Genomic DNA, 16,243 nt, shown 5'->3' on the forward strand with positions numbered 1-16,243 from the left:
TAATGCTGAAAACTAACACTGGATATTCAATTTTCATATCTACTATATATGATGAGAATAAACATGAAATTGTCACAAACCAATTACCGCAGTTCACTTGTCTGCTACACCGCTAATTAATTAAAGGTACAAAGTTTTCTTCCCAATCATGTTAAATTAATTACCCTGTTCTTGTAAATTAAATTGCATGATTTATTAAATTATTCAAATAAATTATATGACTATTAAGTATGATGTATGTGGAAAGCCACAAGAACCTGAACATGCTTCGAGAGATGATAGCCCATAATTCAAAAAGGATTTCCTTGAACCCATAAGGAAAGCTTTATGACTACCAAATACCAATTGCATTCTAAAGACAACTAGGAGATACTAAAAACTCTAATTTGTGTTAGGCACAAAATTAAGCTAGAAAATATGGAAAAATTACCAAAAAATTTTCAAAATTGAGAATATTACAAAATCACAACTTACGGTCTCTTAGGGATGTCCATTATAGAAAAGAAATTATTCTGATTTAATTGAACGTTTTAACAAAAAGGAAAATAACCATAAGTAGCAAAAAAATGACTAATTATAGGCCTAAACAAAGAAATGTGCATGAAAAAGCAACATAGGCCATTGCCAAAAGGCAATGAATTCTAAAGCTCACAACAAATCCCTTTTAACTCACCAAATTTCATGCAATTTCCGTCATCAACTTCAATGATCTCTATACTTCTTACATATTAATTCATGACAATCTCTCAATTCAAGGAAAGTCTGTGTTGTTCATTCTACATCAAAGTAGGTTATATGAATAAAAGTACATGTATAAATTTTGTTAAGTTGCTACGTTGTAAGTTGAAAAAAGTTTCCCCTAAATTAGTTCGGAAGAAAACTGTCTTGGATTCGTGCACCACTTGTCTGGATGGTAGGACAGCACCAATGATCTAAAGTAGGTCACATGCTACACAAATCACGTTCTTGCACATAATGATCATAGTATATAAACTTAAAAATTCACCACGAGCTAGCTCCCACTGTAATAATCTTCTTCTGATTCTTATGATATTCACCAGTTACTTTCACTGTTCTGGTTGACCATTATTTATATTTAGAATTTTGTAAGAGAAGAAAAGTAAGGGGAACTGAGATTATAGTCATCATGAGCTTCCTTAGATGCTTTTGAAGTGAAAACCACTATCATTTCCGCAAAGAACTTATTTTGGCCATTTGGTGATGAAAAATGGCCTTCAATTATGATAAAGCAACAAACAGGAAATAAATTAATTGAAAATAAAGACATTCAAAATGGCATTCTGAGAATATATTTTTTCTTAGTAAGAAATTAATGAACTTAAAGATCTATCTGAATTCAACTCCATTTGAGCCCAAGGCTTACGGTCCCTTTTATTTATAGATTCTGAACTCATAAATCAGTTTTGGTAAATGGAATCATCAAGAAATTTATAGTACTGAAACAAGTCATTCATTGGAATAATGGATCTCTCTCTCTCGTGGTTGCCCTGGCCTTAATGTAACACATCACGCATTAATGACACTACAACACCATTCTGTAAAAATGACCTTAGGTAGTCATGACACCCACAAACTCACAACTAGATAAAAGTCTACCATCAGTAGTCAATATTCGTCCAAGTGAAGTTCTTAATTTCTGGTTCTCTCATCATTGATAGTCCCATATTTATATTATATATATATATATATATATATATATATATATATATATATTATCCTTTCTAATCATGAACCATTAAGGCTTAGTGAAACTTGGGTATGGACTGCACCACTGAGTTGAATTATATAAGAGTGCACTAGTTCACTGGCAAAAAGTCAACACAACATTAATTTTCTGTTCTCCAGTAGTTAAATTTTATTTCATGAGTAGCCTGACTCCTTAGCAAGTAGGTATATCATACAGAGTAGTACCCTAGGAATTAAAGCCATCCTCACTCTGCTTAAATACCATGAAACAGTTATAAAGTCAAATGACCTTCATTGGGTCATTACATAATGTTGATTTCAGTATTTAACAGTTGAGCGGTACAAGACCTGCAGATGGAGAGGGGTTGATTGGTTGGAGGAGGAAAGGATCCCCTCCACTAGAATCTTTGGATGCTATCCTATTTTTAGTTGGATGTGGCGATACTAATTTTATTTTTAAGTGCCACGCGTCTTATACCTAAATAAGAATTTGAGAGAATTGGAGGATTTAATAAGAGAAGATCTACATATATAGAGCAAACTTTTTATAGTCCTTTTTTTAAAAGGTCCTAATCCTAATTTGTGGCAGCTGTCATCTGGACTAATATGCTAAGATCTAGGACTAGGAGCATGTAAGTTGTATCCAACAATCTTGCCTTTGCATTATGAGTTGTTAATCTCTTATCACGAATGGGCAAGGGTTGGGTCAAGTGCTCTTGTGCATTGGATCCGCCATGATGTAGACACGTGACAATTATTTGACACGTATCCAAATCTCAATGGATCCAATGCATTAGCGCACTAGACCCAAGCCAGTTCCGTCATGAATAACACGATTTAGATTAAATGAATTTCCTTTCATGTAATCAAAACTTTCAAATTAACGAGGATAAACAAACTCATTAAAAAAAATCACACATTAAAGTGAACATAACTAGTTCATTGAATACCAAGAGGCAAGAGCCTCACTTATAAGAAGAATTAGGTTTCAATCTCACTTATAAGAAGAATCAGGTTTCAAATCTCCCCTCTTTATTTGTTAAAACAAAAAAATGCTCAATGAAAAAAAAAAAATGAAGGAATGTGATGCACAGACCTCTAAAGTCTAAACTAGGAATAATAGATTGGATTAGAAATATTGCTCTACATTTCGGCTTGCGAAACACTTCAAACAATGCAAGCCTGAGTTGCAATCAGACTTTTAAGCATGTTTCTCCTACTTGCTAAAGATTGAAAATATCTATAAAGTCTTATCCCAAAAGGGCCTAAACTACACGCTTGGTTTGGTCATCCCAAAAGGGCCTAAACTACACGCTTGGTTTGGTCATCCCAAAAGGGCCTAAACTACATGCTGGTTATGAATTCTCAACATGAATTCCTCTTTACTATTATATCGTATCCAAAATTATATCCTATGTTACATTCTTACTTAATATAATTTTTTAGTATTCTTAGTAATAATGCTATTTTAGGATGTTTCTCAAAAAAAGAAAAGAAAAAAGAAGCAGCTATTTTAGGTCTTTCTCTACCTATTTTTGTTCTCTCAACTTAAATCAAATTACTCTTCTTTTAAGTGCATTAATCATTCTCTCTTGTGGATAACCAATCCATCTCAAGTGATTCTCTCAAACTCAAAAGCGATGGGAGTTCCTTGCTTGGGAATAGGATAATTATATGTCTAATTACACACCATACTTCATAGCTCGAGATTGAGTTCTCAAATACCTTAGCCCTAGATTGAGTTCTCAAATACCTTTCTTCTTTTTTAGTAAGATAGTAAGATGGCTTCTGTCCACCAACTTAGATAAATCCATCACAAAACAAACTGCCCAACTTAATTAGACATGATGATTCTTTAATTTATTATGACAAGCATGTGATACCAATCGAAACTAATCCTTATTATAAGTCAACTTTCTAATTTGAAAGACGATCTTAAGAGCAAACAGAAAATAATGCTTCAAAATGAACAATCACATTTCAAAATGACATGAAGAAAAGTCCACCGAAACTCTCCAAGACCACCACAGTTGCACTGGTCTGTGTGAAAGCGTCCAATTTGACAAACCTGTTATAACAAATAATGAATTTTTTCTTCTTCTCTTAATTAGTGATTAAGAGTGCCATTAAAATGTATAATAAATGGGTTATCTTAGTCTTGGTTAGTTTCCTTTTCTTTTCCATGAAATTAATGCAGAAAAAGATCACAGGTAATAGTATTACATCTATATTCACAATGACAAGAACAGGGCTGAAAAAGCTGTCCCTAACAGCCACCGCAATTGAAGTGGCTTGCTATTTACATAACCAAAGCCAGAGTCATGTGCTACTGCTGCAGGTCTAGCCGCTGGGGCAACTTTTGCCTCAGGAATGTCACATACTCCAAATGTCACATTTGCCTGCATGTAATAATCAAATTTTTATGTTAAAATCGAAATTTATCATATCCTTCCATTTTAGTAATCTCCTATTAAGTTGTGACATTTTATCTTTATTAGTTTTCTTTTCCTAGTCAGTCATTATCTTCAAGCATGTTAATGATTTCTATACTAAAACAATCATAAGAGAATTTGAAAAGAATTGGAACTAAAAGTAGGCCGTGCCGGGCAAACCTTGCAATTGGCAATATTTCCACACCCACAAACTAAGTGGCCATTTGCCACATCCGTTGCTTCTGGTGCGCCACCACCATCACTCCTCTGAAATATTCATATACAAATGAATTACACTTTGTTTTATCTATTTGCTTTATTAGCAAGTTGATTTTAAACATAGTATTAATATGCCATACCTTGTAAAAATCAACAGCAATGAAGTTGGGCCATCGTTTACCAGCTGCTGCATAGCAGGTGTTCACCATGCTAAGTAATGGAGCTGAATTATCCTTACAAGCTTGAGTTACATCTGGCAAATCTCGGAAAAAGTTCACTAGGATCAAAGACCTCGATGTTGAGTTCATGGGAGGTGATTCTGCCCGATTAGGACACGAACCAGCTATCATTCCACCTTTCCCATCTGTAGTTTCAAACCTCAATAGAATTAGTTCTCATAATGGAAATTGTGCATAACTTAGATACAGTTTCTTATATGTTGTACCTTAGATTCCCCAATTAAATATAAACACGGCTGCATTGAAATTAGTTATTCTCCAAAAAATGACATCGATTATGCTACATTCCTCAATAGTCATGCTTTGAATTTAATTAGCACACCAAGGAACTATACCAAAATTTGAACTTAGATGTCCTCAGCCAACTAAAGTCATAGAGGAAGAGAATTTATACAACTCACATTGGTTTTCTACCACATATCTCCACTCGTAGGCAATCCCTTCAGAAGCCTCCTTAGATGCTTTTGAAGTGAAAACCAATAAACGCTGATTTTTCTGGACCATATCATCTACTGTAGGCCAATCTCTACCATTTTGTGGCATTTGAGATACAGGAAACCAGTATTTCCTCAGGCCAGCAGCATCAAACACCTTAGTCAGGCCCTTTGGTGATGTAACATAGTCTTCAATGAAAATGGTGACAATCTCTGATGGGTTTGCATCAAGAAAACTTTGGATCTCTTTGAGTACATTGATGGCAGGTTGCTGGTGAATCAGGTGTCAGATTAACTATGTGTTTAAGAAGACTATATATGCAACTCTAAAGGATAAAACTTAAGAAATTTCTGGAAATGGTCCTCAAGTCATGTGGTTCCCAGGCACCAATACAAGCAAACTTACAAAAGCTGTGTAGTTGTAGCACTGGCCACCATAGGAGTGACATAACCAAATGTCATTGTTGAAGTCATACATATCAAGCATCAACCCTCTAATACCATCCTGCAAGAGAAAACAACTTCTAACAAAGGCTTATCAAACTAAACTTCAATTCAAAAAAAGCATGAAACTACACAAACAGCTTCTCTTTGATTTAGAAAGGCTTAGGTCAACTTTTTAAAATTCCTGAAAAGACCCATTCTAAAAAAAATAGGAAATCAGAAGATAGTAGAAAATTGCAAATGACTAATCATACTATATCACAATCATACAAAATTACCTCCAAAAAGGAACCAAAAGAGAGAACATCAGGGGCACACTATTGAGTACCCACTGAAGTTTTCTTGGTTATAAAATAATTTGAAGTCACAATGCATATCTAAATCTTGTAATCACTTTACTCAAAATAATAAACCCGGAAATAATGTTCTTTGTATTTTGAAACCTCAAATCTTACATCAATTGGTGCAGCATAGTTGCGCAGAAAGTACTCAACGGTGTTGAGCAGAAATGATTACATCCCTCGGATTGAATAATTATTGTGCAATTGTGCTTTGGCAATAGACAATCAAATTCCTTTTCTCCACTAGGTTAAATTTTCATTATTGGCAGCTAAATTATTCCCTAGTGGATGTGGTCTATAATTTTTTTTTTCTTTTTGTCAAAGAAGTGATCGTTATACTTAATAAACTAAGCAGGCATTAGGTATGCTTTGGAATCAAAAGGAATAATTCCACTTATTATAAATGATATGGACAACATAAACATTAATTAGGTAGCAAAACACCAAGCCTAAACCTTTTTATTTTTTATTTTTTTTTCTGGTAACAGAACACCAATATTTAACATTTTCTACAGGCTAACTATTCTTGGACAAAAAATTTGTGGATGCTTCCTTCAGCAATACTTTACCACCATTGATAGAAAAACAAGGTGTAGAGCTTTTCTTTCTGTGAATAAAAGACAAGATTATTCTCGTGGTTCAACTAGAAAAACGGAAGCTGATGATTTCATCAAAGTCGTATTACACCTAATGCACTATGAATGCCATATTGTTCTACAAAAGTAGGTAAACGGTTTTTCACCATCATAATTGTCACATGTTTTTCCACTAAGCAAAATTGGACCTTTTTGTATGAACAAGTTCAACTTTTTCCTTACAAAATTTCTTTTTGGATGATTAAAAGTGCTTTTGGGGTTCTTTCATAGATCATAGTAAACAAAAACTTAATAAACTAAAATCAGTGGCATTCCCTAACTGAGTAGGTAAAAAGAAGAAAGCTTTCTACCAAAAAAAAGAAGAAGAAAGCTAACCCTGACAAACCTCATAACTGGTTATTCAATTCATATTAAAAATCCAACCATGCCTTTAGTTGATGAATTAATTATTCTAATAAATATAAATCCAACCAATAAAGTTCAATTGAAAGAATATATTCCCACATGCAACACATTTCCTAGAACCCCACAAACACATTCAAACACAAATCCTGACCTTTCAGTGTCCCCTGTTTCAGGAAAAAAAAAAGACATTTCCTTTTCTTAAAGATTAAGTAAAGGAAAATCACACATTTACCTAAGGGGGACATTTTGGTCTTTCAACCATACTAAAACCTTAACATTTCCGGCAACTAAAATCCAACACACTGAGACAACCGACAACTACCCACCGCCCACCGCCAACCGCCAAAAGAGCTGTCTTTGTTAAATGAAAATATGGCTGCATTTTCTTTTCTTTTTCCTCCAATTTTCCCGAGAAACAAACAGAATGAAAAAGAGAAAAAGAAATAGAGAGTGACATACATCGAGCTGACTTGTAATAGAGTCTTGCTGGTTTGTAGGAGAAAGGATTACAGAGCCTGTAGCTGACTTCTGTGCCAGCCTAGCATACGAGTTGTGTGTTGTCAACCATGAATACCGATTAAATGGTAACCCTTTCACCTAATCAAAACGTTCACTACTTCACTTTCACATTCAAATCGCACAAACAAAGTCCAAAACACAATAAGAAATGCAAAATTACAAATGGGGTTAAACGTATATATTGTATGGACCTTAGAAGTGGGACTAATAGGTTGGATCCGAGTACATCTTGGTCGAACATTGCCGTTTGTTACACAAGTCTCGCAGTGCAACCCGTAGTCACAGTTACTGTCTGATACGCATGTTTGTCCCTCCTGTTTAAAATGAAAAAAAATAGTAATAATATGTAAAACAAGAGAATTTAAAGAAACATTCATCACTCTTTATCAGTGGATGAATAGAATACCTTGAGAGCAGTGGAGCAACCAAAGAGAAGAGCAATTAAGGTGAAGAGAGTTGTATAGAAAATGGACTTCTGCAAGAGAAAACAGAGTTTAGACATGTCTTAGATTTATCAGGGAGCAAGAAACAGAGAAGCATGAGGAAGAAGAAGAAGAAGAAGAATGTTTGCCTTCATTTGCTTTCGTTTTGGATTTTGTTTTTTTTTTTTGGTGTGAAACAGAGAAATGTGGTGTGGGAAACTAATGGGAATGTCTCTACATAGAGACTTGGATTTTAGCAATAGTAGGAGTATTAAATTAAGATTCAAGAGGAAATGAAGTGAAGAAGACGTGTATGATTAAGGTAACTCTTTGGGAAATGAAGTAATAAAGGACCCAGGCTTTTTTTTTAAATTTATTTTTTTATACAAGATAAAAAAATTATTTAAAATAATCTAATTAGCTTCTTTTTTTTTTTGGTTGAAAACTTGTCACATTAAAGATGCACAGTAATAATGTAAGTCTTTTTTATCTGCAATTAATACATGTTAATACTCAATGCCATAATTATCTACTGTTAACGAAGGGAATAGTGCCAATATTAAGGAGAATATTTTGTTTTTATAATTTAAATCATTAAATAGATACATTTTTTTCTTTTCTTTTTTTACGAGCCCTTCTTGTTCTTCACGTGTTAAATCTTTTTGTTTTTGTAATTTATTTTTTCTAATAATTCAAAATAAGATATATCTATGTTTTTTTCTTTTATTGGTTATGTGTTTTTTTTTTTTTTTTTTGTTGCCATTTTAGACGTACAATAACAAGGTCACAATAACTTGTTCCATCCCCATCAACTAATAACTATTGTCAACAATTATTTGCAATTGTCACGATCAGTTTAAATTTTAAAGGAACACGTTGAGAGCTGACAGTATATATTTGTCTGTACTGCACCACCCAAAGATGCCCTTTTACAGCTTGTTCTGTAATACCATGATTTAAAGGCTACTAGCCTACGATTAATTACTAGGACGGTCCAGATTCTGATTCTAGGCAGTAATGAAAGTTTTGATATATATATATATATATTAGGATTATGTTAAGGAGCTTTCTGTCAAAGTTTTGACGCAATTTTTATAAGAAATAGAAATTTTTTTTAAAATATTAATTTTTTTTCTATAAAATTTTTCTTAAAATGGATGGTTAACCATTATTCTAAAAGTATCATTAGCATTTTCTTATATTATAATAGCTTAATTTTTGAAACAATCGATAATTTAAAGAAAGTTTTTACGAAATGAAATAAAGTAATTAATATTTTGACAACTTTTTTCATTACATATAAAAGTGATATTAAAACTTTCTTAAAATGGATTGTGGGGGGTAAAAAGACCCTGATGGGAATGTGGGCCTTTGGGCCATGCTAAAGAAGGCCGACCTGCTCTTGGGTTTAGAATTTGTTAGTACTACGGGTTGGCCCATACGCCGAGGATCCGAGGATCCAGCCGAGGGTGAATTTCTCCTCGGACGGACACCGGAGAACCAGGGACTTCATGGTAAAGGTTAGGGAATGACACGGTCAAGACCAATGGTTAAAAGGGGTGAACCCTTGAATGTCCTGGAAGCACCGATGTTAGAGAAATACCAAAGATAAAGGCTGCCACCTCCACATTAAAGACCCTGCACCTACCACCCTGGCCGCATTAATGGGGAAGTGACACCTGAACAGTGGAAGGGAAACTTCTGGTTACTATTCAAAGGCACTGAGAAAAGAAATATCTAGGCTAAGGGGGAGTTGGGGCAACACGTGTACAAAATATCAAAAAGAGGAGTATTTAAGGAGTAAGCTAGAACAGGAATAGGGGTTCCCTTTTTTGTAATCTAAAAGAAAAAGAAAAAAGAGAAGGAGATAATATAAGAACAGCTCTTGGCTTACGTCCGAGGAGGTGGATTTACAATATTCCTTGTTGTTTTCAAGTGTTTACAATCTTTGGCTTGTCATTCAATCCTCAGACACTTCTAACCTGGGTTTTAAGCCCACACTCTACAAATTCATATTGTTTAAGGCTCATTGGGCCTGAGTCCATAACTGTTCTTGGGGCCAGGTGCAATTGTGCGCTTACATGGATTATTAACCAATGCCCTAAAGGCATTCGTTAGCATGATCTTTTAATATGATAGCAGAATAAGAGATCTGAGTTCAATCCTTATCTCTTCTATTCTACCTTTAAAAAGCTAATTAATATATTAAAGTCGGTTGTATGAGAGATCTTGGTTCAAACTCTATCTACGTAAAAAACCAATTAGTATCTTTATATTAATATTATATAAAGAGTAATCATCATAATTCTCTTCCGTTTTCTTCAGGGCCGGACTCAGGTAGGAGCCTAAGGGGGTAGGGCCCCCTGGTCCAATTTTTTTTTTAATACTTATATATATATATAACCGAAATCTCTGAAACTCCCACAATTTTTCATGTCAACGCAATATTTAAATAAAATTATCATTTTATTTAAATAAAATTATTATTTTTTAGTCCGAATTTAACAAGGAGTGAAATTCTATTTCTCTAACAAGTCCAACTTAAATTCAAACTCATCATTTTTTTAAATAAAATCATTTTTTGTTCAGTCCAAACTTAACCAAACTCATCATTATCATTTTTTTTTAAAACAAAATTATTTTTATTTAATTCAAACTTAAAAACGAGTGAAACTCTATCCCTCTAACAAGTCTAACTTAAACTCAAACTCAAATGTTAATGAAAAAAAAAACTTGAATAAATCTTATATTAAGATTAACCTAAACGTGACTTTATTTGGATAAATATAAAAATCATCAACTATTGATAAAGTTCAACTTCTTTGGATAATAGAAAAATTCTACCGCAACTTCTTTAAAAAATAATTTTCATACATAAACCACCGAACTCTTTTTAGCTGTTTTTTACAAGATATAAAAAAACTTGCAATAATTGAAATTATTCTTTTGAATGTAACCTATCTTTCTTTTATATTTCTCTATTGTTTAGTCATATATATTTTGTTTTGTTTCAATAATTTCTAAACCATGAATCATCTGATTCTTTAATATTTTTTGGTCTTTTAGAAGTTTTAATATATGAATTTTTGAGTTATTTTTTTGCAGTATTTGAAAATTTTTGACAAATTTTTTGTAAATCATTGCATGTTCAAGTGATGACTTCTTCATCAAATTGTAACACAAATTGAAGTCATACAAGAGCAAATCATGCAATGTAGTTTCTTAATCAATTTAAAATTTTATGAAATTATTTTCTCTATCTCACGTATATGTAGGTTCCCGTGCATAGCACGGGTTAGAGACTAGTTATATATATAATTTTTCTAGCAGCCCCCTTTCCAAAACCATAGGCTCCCTCCAATTAGCATCTGTTCAAGCCAAAAACTTAACAAAAACAATAAAAATATTCATAATGATGATTGTATTTTAGCCAAAAAAAAAATATTTTACCACAAAAACCCAAAAAAACATGTGTTATTGGAGAAGGTAAAGCTATTTTTTTTGCAATTACAGTAAATTGGTATAAATACCAGTTGATTGTAGCAAGCTGTTAAAAATAAAATATTTTATTTTATTAAGATTATTTCTCTACCTTTAATTTAAAACTCAAATTCTCTCTCTTCCTTGTTATTATAATGAGTTGTTTATATTATTTTAAATGAAGTGATAAAAAAATAGAACATTTGATGTTGGATGTATTGTAAAGTGAAGTGGTAAAACAGATAAATTAGTATTTTGAGATGCTAAAAGCTAAATTTTTTAGCACCACTATTGCGAATGCTCTAACTTTAACAACAACAAAAAAATCTAACTAGCCTAGGATTTTTTTTTTTAAAAACACTATTTTGTTTTTTTGTTTTTGTTGGTAGATGTTGCATCTTAATGTATTAAGAAACAACAATTTTGTATATTTATAATTTGTTAATACTATATGGATGCTTATTTGAAAAAAAATTTCCTTATATTATGGTCCCTCTAACTTGAAATCCTAATTCCATTCCTAATTTTCTTTGAGAATTGTATTAGTTCATCTACAGAAGTAGCCTAATGTTGCGTATCTATTATTCCTACACAGCAAACAAAACTTTGTAATTATGAGAGAAGTTTCCTCACAATTACAAGTCACAAGCAAACGCTGCTTTGGCAGGCACGTTTAACTTACTCAAAAGCATCAAAAAAAAAAAAAAAAAAACTTACTCAAAAGCAATAAGTCATACCCAAATTCTACCCCAAAAAAACAAAAAGAGTCATGCCCCTAGGCTCAACACAGCCCCACACACTCTAGACACTGATCCCCAAGTTCACTCCTAAAAAAAAAACTCATGCATTGCAGGAGTAGGGCCAATCAATGAGTATTTTCTTTTTCTTTTTCTTTTTCTTGGAGGCCAAAGTAAGGGTATAAATGAATACTATTAAGGAAAATTTAATAAATACTTTAAAAATATTGATTTATGAAATTTTTTTAAAAAAATTTATAATAAAAGAAAAAAATAACTGATTTTTTTTTTTTTACTTTCTAAATTTTTCACGAAAATGTTATTAATAGTTTCCTTTAATAACCTATTGAGGGCAGAAACCATATTATTATATAAATTTAAAACTAAAAGCCATGTATAATATTAAAATGCATTTAATATTGAGGGGGCAACTAATAACTTCTGCTCTAGCTTCTGATGCTCCCTGTGATGATACTGTGGGCCTTCTTTCTAGTACTGAAGTTGTTTGCTGAACCTTTTTCGTGAGTTTTCTTTCCAAAGTTTCTAAAAGAAGTGTTATAGTGCCGCTCACGCATTGTTTGTCGTAGCCCAATCTAGGGAAGATGCTTCTGTTTGGTTAAAACTTAAAGGAGTCTCCACATTTTAAATTAAGCTATCTTATATATTCTTATGTAACTGGTGATATACCATATTCTGTTACGTTAAAGTAAAGCTATGATGTGTCAACAGTCTTATAAGTTATAACTTAACTGACATTTTAACATCCTGGATTCAAATTTCTTCTCCCTTAACATTTAAATAATAATAGTCTTTGTTAAAGCTATGGTTTTGGATTCCATGAGCTCAAGGCCATAGCCCCAAGGACTATCTATCATGGCCATGGTTTTGTCCATCATGACAATTATTAAGCGTCTTCACACGCACGTTGTCACTACAAAAGATCAAGTCTAGTTGGCCATCTTTTTTCTTCTAAAACGACGGTTTTTTAAACTGCCACCATAAGTGATTCATTGCAGCGTTTTAGAAACCCCCCACAATAGCATAGGAATTGCGGCGGTTTGATAGAAGTAAAACAATCAAAATACTTAAGACAACAATTACAATCGTTTCTCAAAACAAAAAAAAAAAGTTTATTAAAATCAGTTATAGCGGCGCGTTAAAACTGCTGCAATAGATTTTATTAAAAGTTTATTGTGGCGGTTAATAGTTACTACCACCATATCTTAAGACCAAAACGTTGTCATTTTTTATTTTATTTTATTTTAATTAAGGAAGCCAAAAACCGAAGAAGAAAAAGAAGAAAACATAAAAATAAATAAATAAAAGAAAGAAAAAAAAAGAAAAAGGAAAATGACAAAACCTATGTGAAATGTCCACATGGGCATTATGCACAGATTAACCGTCTTTTCTCTTCAATTTTCTCTACCAGTTTTCCTTCCAACAATCTAGCAAACCAAACACCCTAAAAAATCACCCTTTTTCATCTTTCCTAAAACCCACCCAACCAAATGGACTATAAATGTATGTATGTGTAAAGCTCGTTATTGAAGACTTAAACTCCAATCTTCCTCCCTTTCCCATGAATATGTACTTGTAGGGTGAGTATCATGCCAAAAATATGTGGTGTTGGTTAAAAAAAAATTTAAGCATTGATTATCAATATACATTTAAGAACCCACAATGTTCATTAAATTAAACAAGAAATTTAAAACAATTTAAGGAAGAAAAAGACGTGGTATCAAATACTACTTAATACTCTAATAGCTTGCTTTTGGAGTTGGGAGTAGGGACTCCCTTTGCATTGGTCTGTTTTAAATAATTTATTTATTTAAAACTGATAGACCAAAAATTTATTTACCCCTTTAGAAAATTAATTAATTAATTATCCAAGTTAATTTAACATGCAATAGCGTGGTGGCACAAAAAAAACCAACTAAGTTAAATGCAACGGAAAATAAATTTGATACAGGTAATTTGTTTACGAATGGGGAAAACCACCGAGGCAAAACCTTACTGGGTGAATTTAAGGTCACTACTCCCAAGAATCCACTATTATCAAAACAAGCGGTTACAAGAAAAAGGAATTCAAGTACTTAATACCAACCTATAGTTGAACTCTTACCCCAATTTCCAATTGGACTTGCAATGTAGCGGCAATCTCTCATTTCAATGCAAAAATTCTAGTACGTAACTAACAAATGATGCACGAATCCCAGTACATGACTAACACACTAACTTGAGGAAAATGTTGTCTACAAAGTTCTTCAGTTCATCAATATGAAGATCAAGAAACTTATTGGTTACAAAACCCTTGGCACAAAAAGGCAGTAGCTTCTTCAGAGAGAATGGGCAACTTTTGTCTCCGATCACAATATGTGTGTATAGATACAACAAAACCTTATTGCAACACTAAGATGACCCTTAAAATAATCCTTATATATGTTTAGAGTTGTGAGAAAAAAAAACCTACACAAATACATTTGGATATGCGTGTAATCATATCTGAAAAGTCTGATTTCGTAATTCTCGATAGATACAACTTCTGTCGAGTTGTTGTCGAGCTTTAACATTAAATCTCGATAGATAGGCTTCTGTCGAGACATCTGTCGAGTTTTAATGAACAACACTTCTTCACTTATTTGTTGAACAAACTTGTATGGCTTTAACATTTGACTTGAATAACATGTTTCTTGAAGTCTTAAACTATCCTAGATTTACCCAATTACAAGTAAAGTGCGTTTTGTCAAAGGATTAGCCAATTACATCAATAATGTCCCTAGCAATCTCCTCTTTTGTCAATCCGTGACAAAACCACAACAAACAAATGAATCATGAGAGAAGTCTTAAATCACTAAACTCATAATCACTTGTTGAATTACAAAATAAGTCTAATCCCAACATAAATTCTTAAAAAAATTTGCAAGAAGAGAATTCATGGCAAGATAGACTTTCACAACTTGTCTTTCTAAAACACTTAAACAAAACTCATCAAGGCATCATATGTGAAACAAAAATAAATGATTGCATACATAAAGAAATATGTGTATAAAGAGAGAAAAGAAACAACACATGGAGAGATAGGTAAAGAACAACATACATCATTATATATATATGGAAAATAAGTACAATGTGTATCAATAAATGAATGGTCACAAGACTAATATACATGAGGTAAATGTAACTAAAATAAAGAAAAGATACATAAAATCCTCACTATATCCCTCAAAAATGTATAGACACTCCCCGTAACAAAAATGTCCTATACTAACTCTCCCCCTTAGTACAAGACTACTCTCATCCCAAAATTACTCCCCCTTTTTGTCACGTATGGCAAATGGCAAGTCATTGAGAAGGCGTCATCTCGACATCACTAGAAGAGCTAGCATCCTCATCACCATCATCACTATCCTCATCTGCCGAACTTTCTAGAGAAGGAGATGGAAAGGGAATAAAACCATCAAGCTAAGCCTATTGTCACGCTATACAACCGACACGGGTATTCACCTGACACAACTCATCAGAAAGAGTGTCAAGGCGAGCATCCATGCGCTAAAGCTATGCCATGATGGCCTCCAGGGTAACACCACCGACCAAAGAAGAAGGAGCAGAGGAGGAAGGGACAGCAGAAGCTGCAAGACCGAGAGTCTCCACACATGGCCGCTTCGGTCGAAGTTGAGCCTGGCTCCGTCGAATAATAACGGCGTCGATGGAACCCATAACAGAGAATAGATGAGGGGAATCAGGAATCTCGACGGAAAAGTGTCGAAGTATACGCATTATAGCAGAAGGAAAGATGAGCTTATCATGTGTAGCCATATCTTGATAAACATCGAAGACCAATGTGATGAAGTGGGAAGGGAAGTCTAGGGCGAGGTCCTTTAAGAGGGACAAAAGAAAACGAGCACGAGGCTCTATGATAGAGTAATAGCGAGACAGTGAAGTGAGAGTGAATGTCATCACCTTCCTAAGACGCTCATAACCGGGGTAGTCAAGATGCGCTACCTGCAGGACATTTAGTACCTCAGAAACAAACTCTGGGGTAACTACGATACGTATACCTTGGAATGTCATGACAAAATGAGGTACATCGATATCAATACTGTGTATGTTGGAGTAAAACTCTTGTATAAACATAGTGGGACACCTCAAGGGTTTCTCTAATAGAGAAGCCAAGCCCCAAGTTCGAATGACGGCGGGGAAAGGAGTGTCAGTAAAATCTGATAGAATGACTTGGCGTTTTGAATGAACGCCACGTTGCTAAATGTTCT

The 16,243-nt window shown here is 33.4% G+C and overlaps 1 protein-coding gene across 2 annotated transcripts; it reads right to left on the reverse strand.

The window, feature by feature from the left end:
* Nucleotides 1–3,698: 3,698 nt before the first annotated feature.
* Nucleotides 3,699–8,045, reverse strand: LOC142642221 (PI-PLC X domain-containing protein At5g67130-like). Of its 2 annotated transcripts, XM_075816560.1 has the most exons (9): nt 7,908–8,045; nt 7,743–7,811; nt 7,528–7,650; nt 7,277–7,414; nt 5,438–5,536; nt 4,999–5,302; nt 4,499–4,722; nt 4,320–4,406; nt 3,699–4,106 (listed from the first exon to the last, which is right to left on the reverse strand). In XM_075816560.1, the coding sequence occupies exons 1-9, from the start codon at nt 7,911–7,913 to the stop codon at nt 3,939–3,941; spliced, it is 1,218 nt and encodes a 405-aa protein (XP_075672675.1). In that variant the 5' UTR covers nt 7,914–8,045; the 3' UTR covers nt 3,699–3,938. The 2 variants fall into 2 exon arrangements, with proteins under 2 accessions (XP_075672675.1, XP_075672674.1); XM_075816559.1 differs by lacking the exon at nt 7,908–8,045 and having other exon boundaries at nt 7,743–7,894.
* Between the last annotated feature and the right edge of the window lie 8,198 nt (nt 8,046–16,243).

The sequence above is a fragment of the Castanea sativa genome, chromosome 7, assembly GCF_040712315.1.
Source record: "Castanea sativa cultivar Marrone di Chiusa Pesio chromosome 7, ASM4071231v1".
NCBI classification, from domain to species: Eukaryota; Viridiplantae; Streptophyta; class Magnoliopsida; order Fagales; family Fagaceae; genus Castanea; species Castanea sativa.

Bases quoted from the DNA above. Each gene is read 5' to 3' on its own strand.
- LOC142642221 (XM_075816559.1), bottom strand. From the start codon at position 7,838: ATGTCTAAACTCTGTTTTCTCTTGCAGAAGTCCATTTTCTATACAACT. The intron at 4,723-4,998 runs GTGAGTTGTATA...TTGAAACTACAG, and splicing joins ATATGTGGTAGAAAACCAAT to ATGGGAAAGGTGGAATGATA. The intron at 4,107-4,319 runs GTTTGCCCGGCA...TATTACATGCAG, and splicing joins GAAATATTGCCAATTGCAAG to GCAAATGTGACATTTGGAGT.